General features: G+C 38.2%; 1 protein-coding gene across 1 annotated transcript; it reads left to right on the plus strand.

The window, feature by feature from the left end:
- Nucleotides 1-4,793: 4,793 nt before the first annotated feature.
- LOC108695811 (cobalamin binding intrinsic factor) lies at nucleotides 4,794-17,312 on the plus strand. The gene is made up of 9 exons (XM_041569120.1): nucleotides 4,794-4,901; nucleotides 4,995-5,183; nucleotides 5,342-5,491; nucleotides 7,389-7,538; nucleotides 9,955-10,130; nucleotides 11,107-11,290; nucleotides 13,575-13,719; nucleotides 15,293-15,411; nucleotides 17,007-17,312. Exons 1-9 carry the CDS (start codon nucleotides 4,832-4,834, stop codon nucleotides 17,066-17,068), a joined length of 1,245 nt encoding a protein of 414 aa, XP_041425054.1. The 5' UTR covers nucleotides 4,794-4,831; the 3' UTR covers nucleotides 17,069-17,312.
- The last annotated feature ends 1,885 nt before the right edge of the window (nucleotides 17,313-19,197 follow it).

Genomic DNA, 19,197 nt, shown 5'->3' on the forward strand with positions numbered 1-19,197 from the left:
TGGATTATTTTAAGAAGGAAAATGCAAAATTGGTATGTCTTTAGGAAACTCATAAAAAATATGGGTTGGCTGGCAGTACCATGCCACATACATTACTCATTCCTCAGGGGTGGCAATACTTATTGCAGAGCCCAGGGAGATTCATATGTGTTCACGGTTATATTGCTAAATATGAGATAATACTCGCATGTATATATCCCCCCTCCATACAAGGATGAAACTGTGACTAAACTAGCAGCGTTCCTGGGTCTTTACACCAGGGTATACTTAATTGCAATGAGAGATTTTAACACAGTGTTGAACCTTGAAATACTGTAGACCGTTGGTACAAGAAGGGCAAAACAACCAGTGATAAATGTTCAAAAAGATAGAAAAAGCGGCACTCTGGTTAAAAGAAAAGGTGGTTTATTCCAACAGGTCACCGACCAACATCACCTGACGCATTTCGGGAGCAACTAGGGGGCCGATTCACTAACTTCGAGTGAAGGATTCGAAGTAAAAAAACTTTGAATTTCGAAGTGTTTTTTGGGCTACTTCGACCATCGAATGGGCTACTTCGACCTTCGACTACGACTTCAACTTCGAATCAAAGGATTCAAAATAAAAATCGTTCACCTATTCGATTCGAAGTACTGTCTCTTTAAGAAAAAACTTCGACCCCTTAGTTCGCCATCTAAAAGCTACCGAAGTCAATGTTAGCATATGGGGAAGGTCCCCATAGGCTTTCCTAAGTTTTTTTGGTCGAAGGATAATCCTTCGATCGTTGGATTAAAATCCTTCGAATCGTTCGATCGAAGGATTATTCCTTCGATCGTTCGATCAAACTATTTCCGCTAAAATCCTTCGACTTCGATATTCGAAGTCGAAGGATTTTGATTTCCAGTCGAATATTTTGGGCTAATTAACCCTCGATATTCGACCCTTGGTGAATCGGCCCCTAAGTGTATATTCTTGTCCCATATTTAACAACATTGCCTAAAATAAACAACCAACAAGTAGTTTCCCATCCCATTATTTCCCTCCCCATCTATCCTATCCCCAACTGTGGGTAGAATTCAGCCCTTCACCGTTTTTTCCACCATTTTTCCATGCATACTTGCCCCTTTCTGTTTCTGCTGGGCTGCTGTGTGTGGGGCTTGGTCTCCCAACAGAGTCTCTTAGTGTGGTTCGGACTAATATCTGCAGTCTGTTTTTGTGTGATGTATACAGGGGACTGTATTGTTGTGTAGTAAGAATAATTGTCCAAATTAATCAAGTATTGCAATGCAGTATTCGCCTGTACCCTGCTTAGCCACGACCCTTTCTTTGGGACCTGTATTGGGAGCTGGTTTAAGTCCTGGGGTACCTCCATGGGGTGCGCTCCTCTCCTGCCGCCACTTAATGTCTGCCATCCAACAGTTGTTAACCTCTTAAGGGTTGGTGATGAAGAGGGTTCTGCCATCCGCTGCAACTCTCAATCTAGCTGGGAACATCATGGTGTACTCGAGTTTGACCTCTCTAAGTCTTCTGTTAGCTTCAAAGAGCTTTGCCTTTTGTACCTCAGTTGAAAAGTCTGCAAATATAGATATTGTTTGTGCTTGATATCTGAGTGGGCCTTTACTTCGGCAAGCTTTAGGATACAGTCTCTGTCCATCTCTTTCAAAAGTTTTGCGATTAGAGACCTAGCAGGGGTGGGCCTGGATGTTATTCTATGGGCCATTTCTATTGTATAGGTGGTAGATAAATTGGGTTCACCAAGTACTGTTGACAGCCATTGCTCGAGAAATTGCTCCGGGGCTGTGACCTTCTCACGCTCTGGGAACCCCACGAACCGGAGGTTGTTCCTCCTCAAACTGTTCTTCAGGTTGTCGCCTTGTGTTGACACTCTGCAAGGGCCTTGCGCAGTTCCAGAACCTAGTCTGGCATAGGTCTCACTATTTCCTCCACCGTTCTCACCCTGGCCTCCAGCTCCCCAGTACGTTTGCACAATTTCTGCATGTCCTGCTTTATAATGGACAGATCAATTTTTATCTCTTCTGTTTTGGAGGTAATTAGGCTTGTGCATGCCTCTTTGGACGCTTGTATCTCATGGAGAAGGTCCTGTAGCGTTGGCTCTTTTGGTGCTGGCGATGCAGGTGGGGAGACCAGGCTACGCTGGGTAGGTGGTGCCAGCTCGTAGCCATCTTGGGATTCTCTATTCGCAAACTTACCCAGCTAGTTTGCCACTTCAGAGGAGCATTTCTGCACTTTGTTCTGCCCCATTAAAGGCACTTAAAGGCTTAAAGTGTATTCAAAACAAGACAAGACCTAGTGCAAACATACTATTTTTATATTACTCGTTTTACTAATATTATAAATAGAAATCTTTTTTTCTAACAGCCAAGTCAGAGATTTAACAACCTTATAATAGCAAATTAAAGAAATGCATCCGTGTAAATAGAGTGCTCTAATCTCACATAACAAAAATCCATTAATCTTATGTTATCTACAGGTTTGTACATATATCATTTACCGTTAACATTTTCTCACTTCTTTACGGTTGTGAGTCTCAGCAAATTATACATACCAATTTGAAGTTTATCTTATTTTGCACTCACCTAACCAGCTGTATCAACAGCTACAAATCACACACATCAAAATAGTGTGTTATAACTAAAAAAAGTGAGTTAAAGGTATAGTGTTCAGCATTTTTTAAACTACTTCTCTTCTTCACTGTGCAGAAAGGAATTGGCTTGTATCTGCAGTTATAGCTTGTCGGTTATAGCCGGTGGCTTCGATCAAATAAATTAAATTGTCCCCAAAAGCTATGTAGCAATTTCAGCAAACAATGAGTGGGCTTCTGTGTTACAGAGCAGCATCAATTTCTGCATTATGTTCTCTCCACTTTTCATTATTTGCTGCCAGTGCTCAGATTAAGAATACCCTGTGGAAAATCAAGTACATTGAGGCACAAACAAGCCCCGCAGACTCAAAGGGAAGTGTCAACATATGACAGCATAAATTACCCATTTGGTGTTTTCCAGAATATCTTGATTGCCAGTCCAGGCATTGACCAATTTTAGGTAAGATGCAAAGTCCATTATTTTTGGATTTGGCTGAATACTGAATCCGCCACAAAAGATTAGGCTGAATAATAAACCAAATCCTAGTCTAGTTCAGTTACACAAAACTCTCATGTCACATCAGCTGGACGGGCGAGGCCACAAAGGCCCGGGCCTAGGGTGGCAAGATTTCAGGGGCGGCATGCCGCCCAGCCGCATACAAAGAGGCAAATGGGAGCCACAGCTCCTCAGTGAACTGGCGCGTCACTCGCACACTTTCTTTCATTGCCATTATTCCGATATTAGGTTTAAATTATTTTTAAAAAAAGTTAAAGCAGATATAGTCTAGTTATAATAAATCACAAAAGGTTGCAAAAGGTTGATGACATTTAAAGTTTGCACTTGTGGAGTTTATTGGTTGATATAGATATGCTAGAGTTCATATTTCCCAATAATCCATATTTTATTGATTTGCTTTTGCTCTGTAATACTAAGACAGTACTTCTTAGTATTTGATAAAAAATAAGCTATCATCTACCCAGCAATACATACTGATGGCAAAGTGCTCCTGTTTTTTTGTTTCTTTTTGATGATTTCAGTAGTGTTCGGTCATAGTGCCCACAATACAGAATAATCCTATAATTTAAAATATCCTGATAACAGATCCCATATACTGAATATTTTTAAATTACACTTGTTTTATTACTTTCCTTTCATATGAGTATATTGGCCTCATTTATGTATCCAACGTGCAGGCATGAAGTGCAGAGTGCAGTGTAGCTGGTGCAAGGGAGCCCACAGTGCTCTTTTTTACCCTGTGCTCTCTGGTACTCTTTAAAGTTGTTATTCACATTTAAATTAACCTTTAGTATGATGTATGTAGTGATATTCTGAGACAATATGCAATTGGTTTTTACTTTTTATCATTTGAGGTTTTTGAGTCATTTAGCTTTTTATTCAGCAGCTCCCCAGTTTACAATTTCAGCAGCTAGGGTTCAATTTACCCTAGCAACCATGCATTGATTTGAATAAAAGACTGGAATATGAATAGGAGAGGGTCTGAAGTTGAGTGGCAGTAACAAGGCAAATTATTAAAAAAACTATACAAAATAAATAATGAAGACCAATTAAAAAATTGCCATTCTATAACATACTAAAAGTTATCTGGCGCTTCTAAGTGACACGCAAATCAGGGGGTGGGAAACCACCATGTGGCCCCTATGAATACACCACTGATGGATGCAAGCCGTGCTGTATTCATCTGAAAAGTGCAGCTCCTTGCAGGGCAGGGTGTAAAATGTGTAAAATGTGGTGACTTGTGCGTTCTTATTCTCATGTTTTTTTTTCATTAACTACAAATAGTAGCATTAGCTCAACCTCTTGTTTCCATTTAAATTCATACATTGCCAATGATTTGTGTAAATCATTTGCTACTTTTTAGCATCGTGTTGTGAGGTGCTGAATGGTGTTAGCATTTAGTTTCATGCCACTATTTTGTTCATTAATTGAATGGATAGTTCACCTTATTTACTTCAAAATTAGGTGGAAACAGGATTTCTTTATGTTTTATGCATTCAATATTTGTTTCTGATTGAATCTGTATGCAAACAATACATATTTAATAACTATCAACAAGCAAAAAAGTAGCTTTAGCCACAGCAAACCTAGAAGGTGAAAATTAAGCATATGTTGGGAATTTTTCAAGCCTGCGAAAGCCAAAAGATTATGACACAGAGCAAATAGTAGAATGAGGAATGATACAGTATAAATAAAGGAAGCAACAGTTTCTCTTCCCACTTTACACCACCAAGATGCAGTGGTTAGTTTTGTGTGCTGAGATATTGATTTGTATCTCCGCTGCATATGCAAATATACTATGCTGTAAGTACCAGTATAGAAACAGCAGAGCATCATAGACATAATAATTTAAACATTATATTGAACTTTTTTTTATATTTTCACCTTCTTTCCTAGCTGTTCCAGATACGGATAAGGCTTTGGTAACAGCCCTTCTGGTAAACATGGAAAGGAAAATTGAAGCAAATAACCCTCCAGATCCCAGCGTCCTCTTGGCATTAAATATGGGAGGTAGCATAGACACCGATGCCAAGATATTGCTGACACAGCAACTAAAAGAAGATTCAGCTAACAAAGTGACTCAAGGTGGGACAGTTTTGCTAATAACACAAAAGTAATTTGACATATATAAAGATATATGAGCATGAATGTTTATATTGTGGAACTATTCAAAGAGTCACTCTATTATACCATCTGTTGTCTGTTACATGTCTTCACTTTCTTTTTTCTTATTCTCTTGTCAGATCTGCCCTTTAGTTCTGGTAGAGTTGCACTTTATACCCTTGCCCTTCGTTCCTCTTGCTGTGATCCCACCAAAATACCTGCTGCTAAAGGAGACATCAACCTTGTATATATTCTAGAGGAAAAAACACAAGAGGAGATAGCTAGCATTGGTAAGTAGTTGAATAAGCACACATTGTTAATGGGGATGTAAACTCAGAAATAACATTTTACCTAATGAATGAAAATTATGGGAGTTATTTATCAAATTCTGATTTTCTCTCAACATTTTCTGCTACAAACTCCGCTCTTGTTTATTACGATTATTATTAAATTTTTCCAAAAATTAGCTTTGCAGGAAAAAAAATCAGATTTTCAAGATTTTTTGGATTTTTCACCCGAAAACTCTGATTTCTTATGCTTTTTTGCCTGAAAACTCAGAAAACGTAAGGGTATTGCACGAAACCCAGCGCACATCAAAAAATCATTGGGACTTCTCCCTTTGACTTATATGCAACCTCGACAGGTCTGAGATGCCAGATTTTCGGATTCTGACTTTTTCATCCTCTGGGTTTAATAAATTCCGATTTTTTTTTCAAAAGTCCGATTTTATAAAAAAATATATAATTTTTTGTGATTTTTGCATTTGGAGTTTAGTAAATAACCCCCTGAATGTTCAGTGGTTATAGTTATTAACAAACGTAATTGCAATGAAAAGCAATCTTTGTTTGTCCCTTTCAGTTCTGTTGGTTCTGACTCCTGAAACAATGTAACAGAAATATGCTCTTCTTCAGCAAAGAATCCTGGTCCCACATAATCTTGCATGCATCCTAACAGATGTGGTGATAATTTAGCTTCAGTTGGATTGTTCTTCTAATAGCCAGAACAAGAAGTGCAGATAATAGGACAATCAACTTAAAGGGAAACACCGCTCAGGAAGGAGTGAGGAAACTCACACAAACACAGTATGATCATAAAAAAATACAGATAGTTTCCTTACTTTAATTAAACCTACGTCAATGTTAACCACTGCACCATCATGCTGCCCAAACTTGCTACTTTTATTACATTACCACATAAACGCTTAATTTGGCTACAATATCATGGGTTGCAATGTTTAACAACCACAAGACAGATACTAAGGGACATATTTATAAATGTGTGTAAAAAGCTTTACACCAAAAACGAGTGGTATTTTAGCTGTATATTTCCCCATACTGCTAATTTTACACCCTGTATCACCATTTCTGAAATTAGCAGGTACAATGCTTTGCAAAGTAAAAGTGGTGCTATTTATAAAGCTGCGTATTTTGGTCCACTACCGAAATGTACACAGGTCACTAGGGCTAAGGAGAAAAAAAGCAGGGAAAAAAGTGGTATAAGTTGTGCTTTTTGATTTTTACTAACAGCATTGTATTTTGATTTTTGATTTACACCGACTCTGCTACACATTCAGTGTTTTAAATATACCTGATTTTACATAGTGGAGTTACTGCAACCCAACTTCATTCGCCTGATTCATAGGAAATGTAATTCCAAAAATGTTTTTTCTCCATATTCAAATTGTTGTAGTCTTGGTTATAGTATATTCTTTGTAGCATCGGAAATCTGAGCTCACAACCTACCCCATTGGGTATTGTATTGGTCCTCACAGTTCTACATTTGTGGTACCAAACAGGGGGACAGTATAGTGATGTGAGGGTTGACCACTGGTTGGGTGGGTTAGGGTTGAAATTTGGCCAACCATTGCAGGTTAGGGTTGAGTGTGGGTCAGACTAGGGAAATACACTGCTCCCATAGATTCCCTGTCTAAGAACTTGAGGCACACACAGAAGTAGTGTACAGAGTGAGTAGATGCAGGTCAGGGGCAGGTCCTACAATGGCAACATTTTTGGGTTAGGGTTGGGGGCGGGTTAAGGTTTTGCGGGTTAGAGTTGAGTGCAGACTGAGTTTTTCCCAACCCACACATCATTAGGAGTTGTTGTTACTTTATTACATTATTATAATACAGTCTACCCTAATGTGTGTTCCTTTTGCCGACTATCTAACTAAACATAAAACTCTTGACAGAAAATACTCAGTCACCACTGACCACCCTTTACCAGGTGGCTCTGGATGTCCTTGCGCTTTGTGTCATGTCCAGTCCTGAAGCATTTCAAGCTGCATACACACTTGCCAAAGTTATTCCACCAAATCCATCTGGACCTTTATTTACTGTTGGTGAGTCAAATAATCAAACAACTTTTGCTTTGATTAACTTTATATCTAGCTCATGAAGGTTTAGCACAAATGTACATAGTTTGACTACAATGCAGAATGAGCTACTGCTCTTCCACATATACTGAACAGGCAAACCCATTCAATTTTAGTTTCCCCCTGAATAGAAAGGACAATTTGTTTCCAAGTGCATTCTTTTGTGGACCCTTCCTTCACAATCTAACAACATAATTTTAACACTCTTAGGGGGAAATTTACTAAAGGGCGAAGTGGCTAACGCTGGCGAAATTTCGCTGGCGTAGACATAGAGATAAACTCTGATGCAACTTCGCACTCTAATGCCAGGCGAATACTATGCAAATTCACTAAGTTTTTGATTTTACTTACCATTACCTCTATCGCCAGACTTGCCTTCGCCACATCAGACCAGACGAAGTGCAATAGAGTAGATAGGAGTTCCTCAAAAAAAGTTGAAATTTTTTCTTAGTCCCAAAAAACGCTGGCGTCTTTTCCTTTTTACATGGTGATAGGCTGAAAAAGATTGAAATTTGTTTTTTGGGGTACCCTCCTTCCCCCCTACATTTGATAACATATAGCACCTAAACTAAACTGTGGGCACATGTGTAGGGCAATATCACACCTCTATATAATTTTATTAAGATTCCCTGGCCTTGTGTAGTGTAATGTATTTGCTGAAGCATATACGGCCATTGTACTTTAACTGCACACCGTATGGAAATTAGCCAACGCTAGCGTAACTTCGAACTGTTGAGCGTAATTTCACTAGCGCAACTTCGCCAGCATTTAGTACCCAGTGCACAACTTTGGATCTTCGTGAATTAGCATTGTCCAGGCAAATTTACACCTGGCGAAGTGTTGCGATGTGCGCGAAGCCAGCACTGGCGAATTTTCGCCGGTTAGTGAATTTGCCCCTTAGAGTCCATCCTAATGTCTCTAAGACCCAGTGCCACTGTACTGTCTGCAATGTTGATACAGATATGGGATTCGTTATCTGGCAACTTGTATAGACATCCAAATAATCCAAATTTTTAAAAACTTGATCCCAACTAAGTTATAATTAGTCCTTATTGGAAGCAAAACCAGTCTATTGGGTTTATTTAATGTTTACATGATTTTCTAGTAGACTTGGGGGCCGATTCATCAAGCTCGAGTGAAGGATTCGAAGTAAAAAAACTTCGAATTTCGAAGTGTTTTTTGGGCTACTTCGACCCTCGAATGGGCTACTTCGACCTTTGACTACGACTTCGAATCGAAGGATTCGAACTAAAAATCGTTCGACTATTCGACCATTCGGTAGTCGAAGTACTGCCTCTTTAAAAAAAACTTCGACCCCCTAGTTCGGCATCTAAAAGCTACCGAAGTCAATGTTAGCCTATGGGGAAGGTCCCCATAGGCTTGCCTAAGTTTTTTTGATCGAAGGATATTCCTTCGATCGTTGGATTTAAATCCTTCGATTCGAAGGATTTAATCGTTCGATCGAAGGAATAATCATTCGTTCGATCGTAGCATTTGCGCTAAATCCTTCGACTTCGATATTCGAAGTCGAAGGATTTTAGTTCCTAGTCGAATATCGAGGGTTAATTAACCCTCGATATTCGACCCTTGATGAATCGGCCCCATAAAGTATGAAAATCCAAATTATGGAAAGATCAGTTATCCGTAAAACCCCCTTGAGCATTCTGGATAAAATGTCCGATACCTGTAGTTCCACACCTGTTGCTGTTTTTTGTATCTTGAAGCGATAATATTGTGGCTAAACATGGAAAACTTTATATTTTATATTTTTGAGTTTCCATGATGAATAAAAGCAGTATAATTATATCCCATGCTTTGCTGAACATACAAACATAAATACAAACTAAAGGATACATTCTACTAGACGGGTTCTGTATTTTATTATATAGTACACATTAAACAAAAGTTGTCTTTGGAAATGTGTTAAAGAAGGTGTAGCAGTGACAGGCAGACCTCACTTAGAATGTTTCTGAGCAGAGGACCACATGTCACAGCCACACGTGCATTAGGCCCTGTATTTTCCATGGATTTGTATGAGAAACTGTGACAGGTCGATGGGGTAATTTTGACTTGTTTTCAGACTGATTACACCAGCTGTCAGAATGCCACTGTATGCCACAGGCTTTTAATTTACTGTAGCAAAGTACTTAATGAAAGCACTAAAATGCAATAAGCTTGCTTATGATAGTCTAGAGCACTCAAATAAATGCACTTAGTCTTAATCTTATTCTGTCAAAAAAATGATTGTGTGCATAAATGACTGAATTCGAAAAAATGTTTACAAAAAAGCAAAATTCTTAATTATTAGAAACAATAATGAATGTGTTTTTTTCTATGTTTAATGGATGTTTGCTAAACTGAACTGCAACTACACAATTAACAGACACTGCAGCCATTGGAGTAATGGGATTCACTTGTGTGCTTGCCATGGATGGTGTCCCTCCTCAGATGCTGAAGACAATGAAGATGGCTCAGTCCTCGCTTTTGACTCTGATTCTTAGAGAGCAAAAGAGCGATGGAGTCATTGGCAATATTTACGCCACTGGTCTTGCAGGGCAGGTACTATGATCATTAAGTTAATTCTTAAGTTTAGAGTCATTGGAGAGGTATGTGATCTCTTATCTGGAAACCCATTAACCAGAAACCTCCAATTTACAGGAAGGCCATCTGCCTAGAGCTGACCATACATACAGAGATCCGCTTGTTGGCGAGGTCGGCAAACAAGCAGACCTCTGGCCAGCATGCCCACCTTGAGGTGAGAGGAGAATATGGGCAGTCAGATCAGACAAACCAATGTGGTCCTCAATGTGAGGGGATTTTTAAACCTGCCAGATCGAGATCTGGCCGAAAGTCGATTGGGAAAGCTTGTTGGAGGGCCCCATACACTGCCCAATAAGCTGCCAACTTAATCTTTCGGCAGCTTACTGTATATCTCCCAGTCTATGGGGACTTTTAGAGATTATTTTGATTTTCTCTTTCTCTGAAATAACAAAATAGTACCTTGTACTAGATCCTGTCTAAGATGCATGAATCTGTATTGGTGGCAAAACACCTATTGTGGTTAATGTTTAAATGTTTTTAGCAGCTTTAAAGTATACTAAAGGAAATCATGGAAAAACCCACCATCTGAAAACCCCCAGGTTTAAAGCATTCTAGATAACAGGTCCCATGTGCTTATACAGTATCTGTTGTAGGTTTAGTGTATACATATAATATGACCAGTTGGACACTATATTTTTAGAGGGGCTCTTAACCCCAAGGATCGGTTGCTGTGGTGTTATGAGAAATATAAAAAAATTGAGCCCCACAGATTGTTGACAAATATTTGATGGCTCTAGTACTTATGCTGTAGTCATCCCAATTTTTTTTTATTTCAGATTAAAGAAACCTATTAGAGGTCTAGTAGGTTCTTTCTAGAAAGTCAAGCCAGCACCAAAATAAATCTCAATTCAACAATTACAAAAACTTTTACTATGTCAAAAATTCTTTTGATTTAGGCTAAATTGCAACCTGAAAATGATTCTCTCTTTTCTAGGCTCTCACAGCAGCACAGTCCTATTACTCCCCAGAATACTGGAACTGCCCACGTACACTGCAGCAAGTGTTGCAACAGATTCCTCTGGGAACCTTTGCCCTACCAGGGCCTGCTTCTCAGGTGCTACCCTTCCTCAATGGTAAAAGTTACATGAATGTGAAAGACATTCAGTGCAATTATAATGGTATGTATGCCAACATATGAACTATACAATTGTTAAAGGTGACCAGTGGCAAGTTCCTTTGAGTTTTGTTCACTTTATCACAGCTTTATCAAAACTGTGTCCCTGATGTTGAAAGTACTCAGTGTTTGTTCAGCCGGTGAAGGTTACTGATAATTAGTTATGTTGTAATCATACATTAGATTTGGGTGGAAAGTAAACAGGCACAATATAAAAAGAAAGCGAGCATATGTTTATTCAGTACAGATACCATAAGCCAGTTAACATGTTCGTGATACTGTCCTTGGTGGCTTTTCTGCTGTGTGTGCCATACACAGGAGCACAGAAAGAAGTTTGTAAGTACAATAAATTTCATATCTTTGGGAAAGGGGTCTTTCTTTTTAAGATTAGATAATCTATATATTATTATTTAAAGAACAGTTTTTAAGGGATACAATTTTATTTAATATCAATAACTGTCAACTCATTATCCTAGGTATACTTGTGTACAATTTACCAAAATAGGAGCTCAATTGTGTCCATTCTAGTGTATGGTGCTAAAGTTGTGGTGTATGCAATTTAGGGTGTGCTCATAAGTATGCTTTAATTCTGAGAAAAAAAATGCACTGCCTGTTTTTTCTTATTAGACATTATTTTAAAATTTCTTTCCCATGTCTCAAAAAAATGTTAATTTGATTTTCTTTCTGGAGAGAGGCTTCAATCTGTGGCTGTATCCATTCCTGGAAGATGTTTTTTTTGCTCTCCACCAAAGTTTCATGTGGTGGGGGTACACTCTCTAGATGCCTGGCATGACATCAATCGATCCCGCTGTCCCAGTCCGACTTATACACAATGCATTGGAAACAGAATGTATTTACAATGAGAGTGCTGAGGTGTTTAACCCATTTATTTAGCCACAGAAAGTGAAAGCATTAACGTTTCAGGTGACAAGGCTCCTTTTGTCAGTATAATCATTCTTCTGGGTTTAATTTATTTCTTTAATTAGTCCAAAGTGTCCATTTACTTTTGAGTCCAAGTAACTTAAAGTGATACTGACACAAAAAAAAACGATGTTCAAAATATTAATCTACATTAAAAGTTACATATAGGTCACATTGATTGTTTTTTGCTGATAGTTCTGCTTTTGCCAACCTTACTGTCCCATCTCAGTCTGCCAGTTAGAGTTTCTAATGCTAACGGACTCCTGCTGCACAAATATGGCAGCCCCCTCATAGAGGAACATGGGGGTAAGGAAGGTAATGTAAAAGCATCAGGCAAATACTTTTAAGGCAATATTATAAATAGCATTCAAAGATAATGTTATGATGAATATAAAAAGGGTTATTTTAGGGCTAAATAAATGGGTTAAACATCCTAGTACTGTCCATGGGTTACAGGAGTGTATTTGAAGGGGGGAGAGTATACCCCCTAGTTCAACAATCAATGAATGAGGCTTGTGCTAAACATGCGTTGTGCCTATTGTTTTGATAAGAAAAACATATTTTTTGTTATTCCATTACTAAACACACTACAGGGAAACTGAAATTACTCCATGTATGGCCCTTGCAAGTAGATAACCAGTATACAATCTCTGCCTTTCCCCTTTGTGTTTTGTTAGCAGGAGTCCATATTGCAGAGGAATTATCTGTGCACTGGTAATCTAATTATCTACCTCACAAGGACAAAAAACATTTAAAAATAGATTTTTCGTGAATAAAACAATACCCTATTGATTGAATTCATGCTGACAAGGCAATATACTGCCCCTTTAAGGAGATGTGATTGGAAAATCCCTTTCCTCTCTTCAGAATTTATTTTTTATCTTTGGGCAAACCCATAGACCATGTAACATATTTAGTGATGGGCGAATTTGCGAAACGGCGCGTCTCGTTTTTGACGCCGGCGCCCGTTTTTTCGACGCCGGCGCCCGTTTTTGACGCCGGCGCCCGCAAATTTTTTCGGCGAATTTGCGCGGGCGTTTGGCGAATTTATTCGCCTGCCGCGAATCGCGCAAATTCGCCGCGAATTCGCGCCTGGCGAATAAATTCGCCCATCACTAAACATATTCAGTTTCACATGATTGCATTTTGGGAAAGACAGAAAATAAGGTTGAATTTTATGGAGGTGTCTTTTTTTTCAACCTACGTTATTATGTAAGAGTGATTAACTATAATTTTATAGGAGAGCAGTATGAAAATAGTTTTTTTTAAAAAAAAAACTTTGCTTAAAGGGTGGCATTGAGAGTTCTTCTATACAATGGCACAGTGCATTTGGGCTTTCACAGATTGTATTACATTCTTGCTTTCAGCTACTGTTATCACAGTTGAATACACCATAGTGAATAACCTTGTGGGAGACAACTTTAAACATTTTGTCCAGATTTCAGTAAATGAGGGTTCCACATTACTGCAAGTCATGCAGAAAGCTGCTGAAATGAATCCAAAGGAATTCAGGTAAGAGTCTATTGAAACTATAGATCATTATTTACTTAAAATGGACTTCCCATCTTCTGGGGCTGTGTGTATGTATCTACTATACTTCTGAAGCTGACTGAACAAAGTTAAAGGGATATTCAACTTCTGAACATGAACAGCACTTGCCATTATAAAATGTTGTACAATTGATCTTAATTTTCTTTAAAACAGAGAGTTGTCAAGATATGTACCATTTGTGTTTCATTGATCCTAAGGTTTCTCAGATTCTCCCTTAGCCAGGGATTTGCCGAGCCCCAACAGCCCCTGCCCTCCATGTACACTGAACACACTTCCTTTATAGTTTCAATTGTATATCACTAAGCCAACAGGCTGAATTGCGCCAGTCAACCTTGACATGTAAAAAACAAACATTATTCTGAAGTGGTCAGGCTTTACTGAAACACCTCAATTTGGGATGTGTGACAAACGTATGGATATGTATTTAAAAAAAATTAATTTTGATTATAAAAAGGTTTTTAAAGACATATGGGCTGTTCATAATCGGACATTTGTCCAAAGGTGAACATCCCTTTAATCTCAGATTTTTTGATGCATATAGTAAATTGTTTGATTGCAATCTGTGCACACAGTAGTGAGATTTCATTCAGAACATGCACACTAGCACTTTAACCTTCAGTCCAGTTACTGTATACACATGGAAGAACCATGCCGAATCAATGTGTTTTTCACTGGGGAGAAATTGTGTGTGTTACAGGACCTAAGGCTCATTTACATAAGGACCCAAGATGTGAAGTGCAAGAAAAAACCCACAAAGGGCAGTTTTTTTTTTTTACAACAATTCACTATTCTCAAGGGTGCAGAGGTAGTTGCTCTGCTCAGAGGCTGGTGGTGCCCTTTCACGTGTATAATACTTGTGCTCAGAATTAATAAATGACCCTCGATATCTCTGATACAGTCACTAGCACACTCCAGACTCTGGGATACATAAAACTACTGACAAATGCACAAACTGATCCATACTTCATGAGATATGCTAGCACACTCGCAAAAACACTTACACCAAATCCCAAATAATAATTTCAAAATAAATGTCTAGTAGGAAACGAAGGTTTATGGCTGACATGACATTCTGGATGTTATGTATTGACTTATTGTAATGCCAGTAGATGGCGCTGTTACATGTTAAACTGAGATGTGACACTCTGCTCTGCTGATAATTGTTTCCCAAGTATCTGCCTCTCTATCTCTCTTTTCTCCTAACTTGTTGGCAGTTCAGCCATGCGTTCCTCCCTAGTAAAGTTAATCTACTCCCAGCTACTGTGAACGTTTTGTGTACTACTACAGGGTCCAGAACTTAATACTGGCGATTGGACAGCAGTCAAAGTATCATTTTATTATTTTTATTAACAATATTAGCCAGAAAAACTTTTGTGTTGGTTGTTTAATGTTTTTATCAACCCCCTAATTATATATAACTTGTCTGGGACCAAGAGCCTTGACTATCACCCTCCTGTATTTTTAAGGTAATTGCAAAGTCTTTCACCGTTTCCTGTATAATAATACTAACACTGGACATATATTTTCCTCCTAGTTTTAAAACAGAAGAAACTTTATGGGGACCATTTGTAACAACTATTAATCATCTCAGCGGAAGCAGCAATGACAAAACATTCTGGCAGTTTTTCAGTGGATCAACACCCTTAGAAGAAGGTTATATACAGCAATTTGTGTCTTATCATTTCTCTTCCAGTTCCTTGCCTTTCTGTCCTTGTGACTTTTAGTTTTACTCTTTATCCTTCCATTTTGTGAATATATGAACATTTATTATTTATTATCATATTATATGATAAGAGAAACTAGAGTTTCCAAAATATTGTATTTATAAACTGCTGTAATATAAGTTTATGATCTAGCAGTTGCCAGTTCTTTTGAATTAAAAAAACAGAAGGGTATTTAATATCAGAATAAAAATTATACCAACATAGTAAAATGTCACTGAAATCTCAAACAGAATTGGCAAATTTCCCCTTTCTTTGACCGATAAATTGGAGCTGTCATAGTATAGCTGCTGTAAATTTCCTTACATTCATCTATACTTTATAAGACACATTTTTGTTCAGTTTGGGACCTTTACCTGCTGTATGCAGTGATATGAATATGATATCAATATAATCCAACTCTCACAGCCCTATGCATGGTCCCTGACCCACCCCATCTCACGTGTAGAACAAGTGCGCACTTGCCGTTCATGTAGGTGGCACAAACCCTCCCATAGCTTCTCTGCTGTATTTACCTACAATTTTTGAATGTGGGGTGGGGTTTTTTATTAAATATCACACATTTATTTTATCTATCTAGGTACCCAAGGACCACCCCCTGAAGCACATGTCTTTCAGTACTTATATATAAATAGGGCCCTGTCTGCAACCAAGTATGGGCCGTACTACACACATACATTAAATAAAGAATAGTTGTAAAAATTTTTAAAAGGGTGTAATTTTTCTTCCCTGAAGGGTAGTTAGGTGTATTCGAAACGGATTTAAATTTTTTTTGTCAAAATCTCTGGGTAACTGGTGTGGCAACTATTTATGAATTATGAATCATGCTGCTGTTTTTGTTAATTTTATACTTACAGACAAATCCTGATTTTTCAGGATTTCCATTTTCCCCCATGACCTTTAATAAATGTACCCTTAAATGTATATGTAAATTCATTGTTATTTGATAAGTTGATTTCACAATTTTTTAAACTATAACAGTTTAAGGTACAATTGCTTAACATAAGTTAAAAAAACCATCCAAAACATAACATATTGCCATAACAGCCCCATACATCATACAATAATTGTTAAACAGATATTTTGAATTTATATTTAGTTTCTTGTTTCATTTTCCAGTCCTACACCTAGAATTTAATTTTAATGTTCAATAAATTGTTATGGACATTTTTGCAAAAAAAGTAGAGATTCTAAAAAAATAAAACTCCTATAAGTACAAATTTCTCACAAAACAAACATTAACATTAATTCTCCCTTATGGGCTAATTTTATTAAAACTGTAAAGTTTGTGATGGGTCTAGTAACCAATCTAGTAATCAATAGCAACTAGTCAGATTTTGCCTCAAACAGATGCCCAATAAATGATGATGGTTTGTTGCTATGGTTTACTAGAAGTGATGCCGATTTATAACTTTTATTACATTATTCATTAGTGTCTTTAATCATTCTGTGTCATACACGACTACTTTAAAAAAAAAATGGCTTGTGCTTATTACTCTTGTCATTGTATTTATTTTTTCATTCTAGGTGTTGGAACTTACAGACCAAGCAACAAGGAACATATCTTAGCTATTTTTAGCAAATACTGATTTAATGTTTTAATATACGTATTGTATTAATTAATTAATTAATCTTGTTTTTACTTTATTCTCCTTGCTCCTTCACTTTGTTTTTCCTTTGGCCAGTCTAGATGCAAAACCACAATATTCTATTTTAATGTCTGTGTCTGTCCTCTTGTATAGGCCTCAAAGGCTTAAATAAATGTAAGGTATCATAATGCTTATCCTCTTTAGGCCACTGCACCTTAATAATAAAGGAATTGCTACAAACATACTCAAAGTTCTTCTAAGGTTGCATTTTTTAGAATGCAGGTTCTTTAGCGTAACTAAAAGTCAGCAACCCAAGGGTTAACTGTATACAGGAGGTACACAGAAAAAAACATTTATGGGCAAATTTATCAAAATTCGAGTTTGTGAAAAAAACGCATACAGAAAAAAGTGACAAAACGTGTGGGACTTTTTTTCTTAAATACTATCTTATTTAAGGAAAAACCATGACAAAATATTCCTCTGCACGTTTTTAGTGACTGTGTCTTTTAGTGACTGTGTTAGTGACTGGAGGGAAGGTATACATCTCCCAGAATGCTTTACGAGACTCATAATGTAAAGAGAATTACAGATGCTTTGACCCCACATTAACTGCAGGTGTGGGGAGTGATTTCATTACCTGGGGGACTGGAGCTCTCGCCCCAAGGAACCAGGAAGTATGTGAGGTATTGGCTTTGGAGGGGTTCAAGAGAACAGTCAGAGTAATAGTAAGATGGCACACCCAGTAAGACCGTTCCTTTAAATAAAAGGGAGAAAGATGTTTGGGGGTTCAGAAAGGGAGCCAACAGCTGTAACTTGATCCAAAGGTGTGAGTAAAACTAAACCAGTGTTTACATTGTTGCTACCTGCCCCCCTCTCTATTGAATCAATGGGGTGTGAAACAACCAAGCCACATTACTTGCCCAGAGTGTCAGTTAACAGCTCCTATGCCACATTTTCAGAGCCTGCTGGTACCTCTGCCTATAATAGAGATTCCTTTTGGAAAAATTCCTATGGATTTAATAATGTGAAGTCTGCGTGAGGAAACCAGTATGTTCTGCTTATTCTGGATTATGCTAGGGGCAATTCCTTTATGGAATACATTCTCAAAAAAACTAAAGAACTAGTACACATGTTCTCTTGTACTGGTATGCCCAAAAATACTTACTGATCAAGGGACTCCCTTTATCTCTAAGGTGATGAAAGATTTATTTAAATAGCTAAACGTCACACAGCTGAGAACCTCCACATATCAAATATCATCCTCAGGCAAATGGGCTTGAGAGATTTAACAAGACCTTAATGTAAGGGTTACAGCGTGGAACCGCTGTGATAGTGGATAGCCATTCCATTGGGAGAGGATATGGCGGAAGCCCAGGGGTGTACCCATAGATGATAAGGGAGGCAGACATGGTGAAAATAAAGCAGGTTTACTTGGAGCTTGCAAATAACACAGGAACAGTTCAAAATAAGGTAATTACCAGGAAGGTGAGGATAAGGAAACAATGCTGGAACAAGGCAACACAGGAGCTTGGAATCCAGGAGCTTGGGATACAGGTAAGGAATCACTGGAACAAGATACAGCGACCAGATACAGGATACGATTACAATTAATGACTCAGCCCTGAGCAAAGCTCAGGGCGGGGTTAATAAAGGGACGGTAATTGGGAATGGGAAACACATGAGGGTAAAAGAGGTGGGTGGAGAATGGGGAGGAACACACTAGAAACTGACAGGTACATGAAACACAAGACACACAAGGGTAAGGATCAGCCTCAAAGAGCCCCCAGTGGCTCAAAAGAACACACAATGTCCAGAATCTGGGAAATAAAGGTTTGAGTCCCGGGCTGATCCTTACACTTAAATGGAATGTTTTAAAGGGTGGTGGTATAAGGTGGAAAGGACTGGGCTGTTTGTAACCTTACTGACATGTAAACCCCAACACAAAAATGTAGCCAGTGAACAACCTCTTTAAAATCTTTAGATACCTGCCACTCTGGTTGTTAACAGTAAGGCTGCAGCATCCCCTTAATCACTTAGAATTCCTTCTCTTCTTCTAACCTACTCTGCCCCCTCCCTCAGGAATTTACGTTAGCTGTTGACTCGTGAGCATGCTCAGTTCTTCTCAGCTC

The sequence above is a fragment of the Xenopus laevis genome, chromosome 7L, assembly GCF_017654675.1.
Source record: "Xenopus laevis strain J_2021 chromosome 7L, Xenopus_laevis_v10.1, whole genome shotgun sequence".
Classification (NCBI taxonomy): domain Eukaryota; kingdom Metazoa; phylum Chordata; class Amphibia; order Anura; family Pipidae; genus Xenopus; species Xenopus laevis.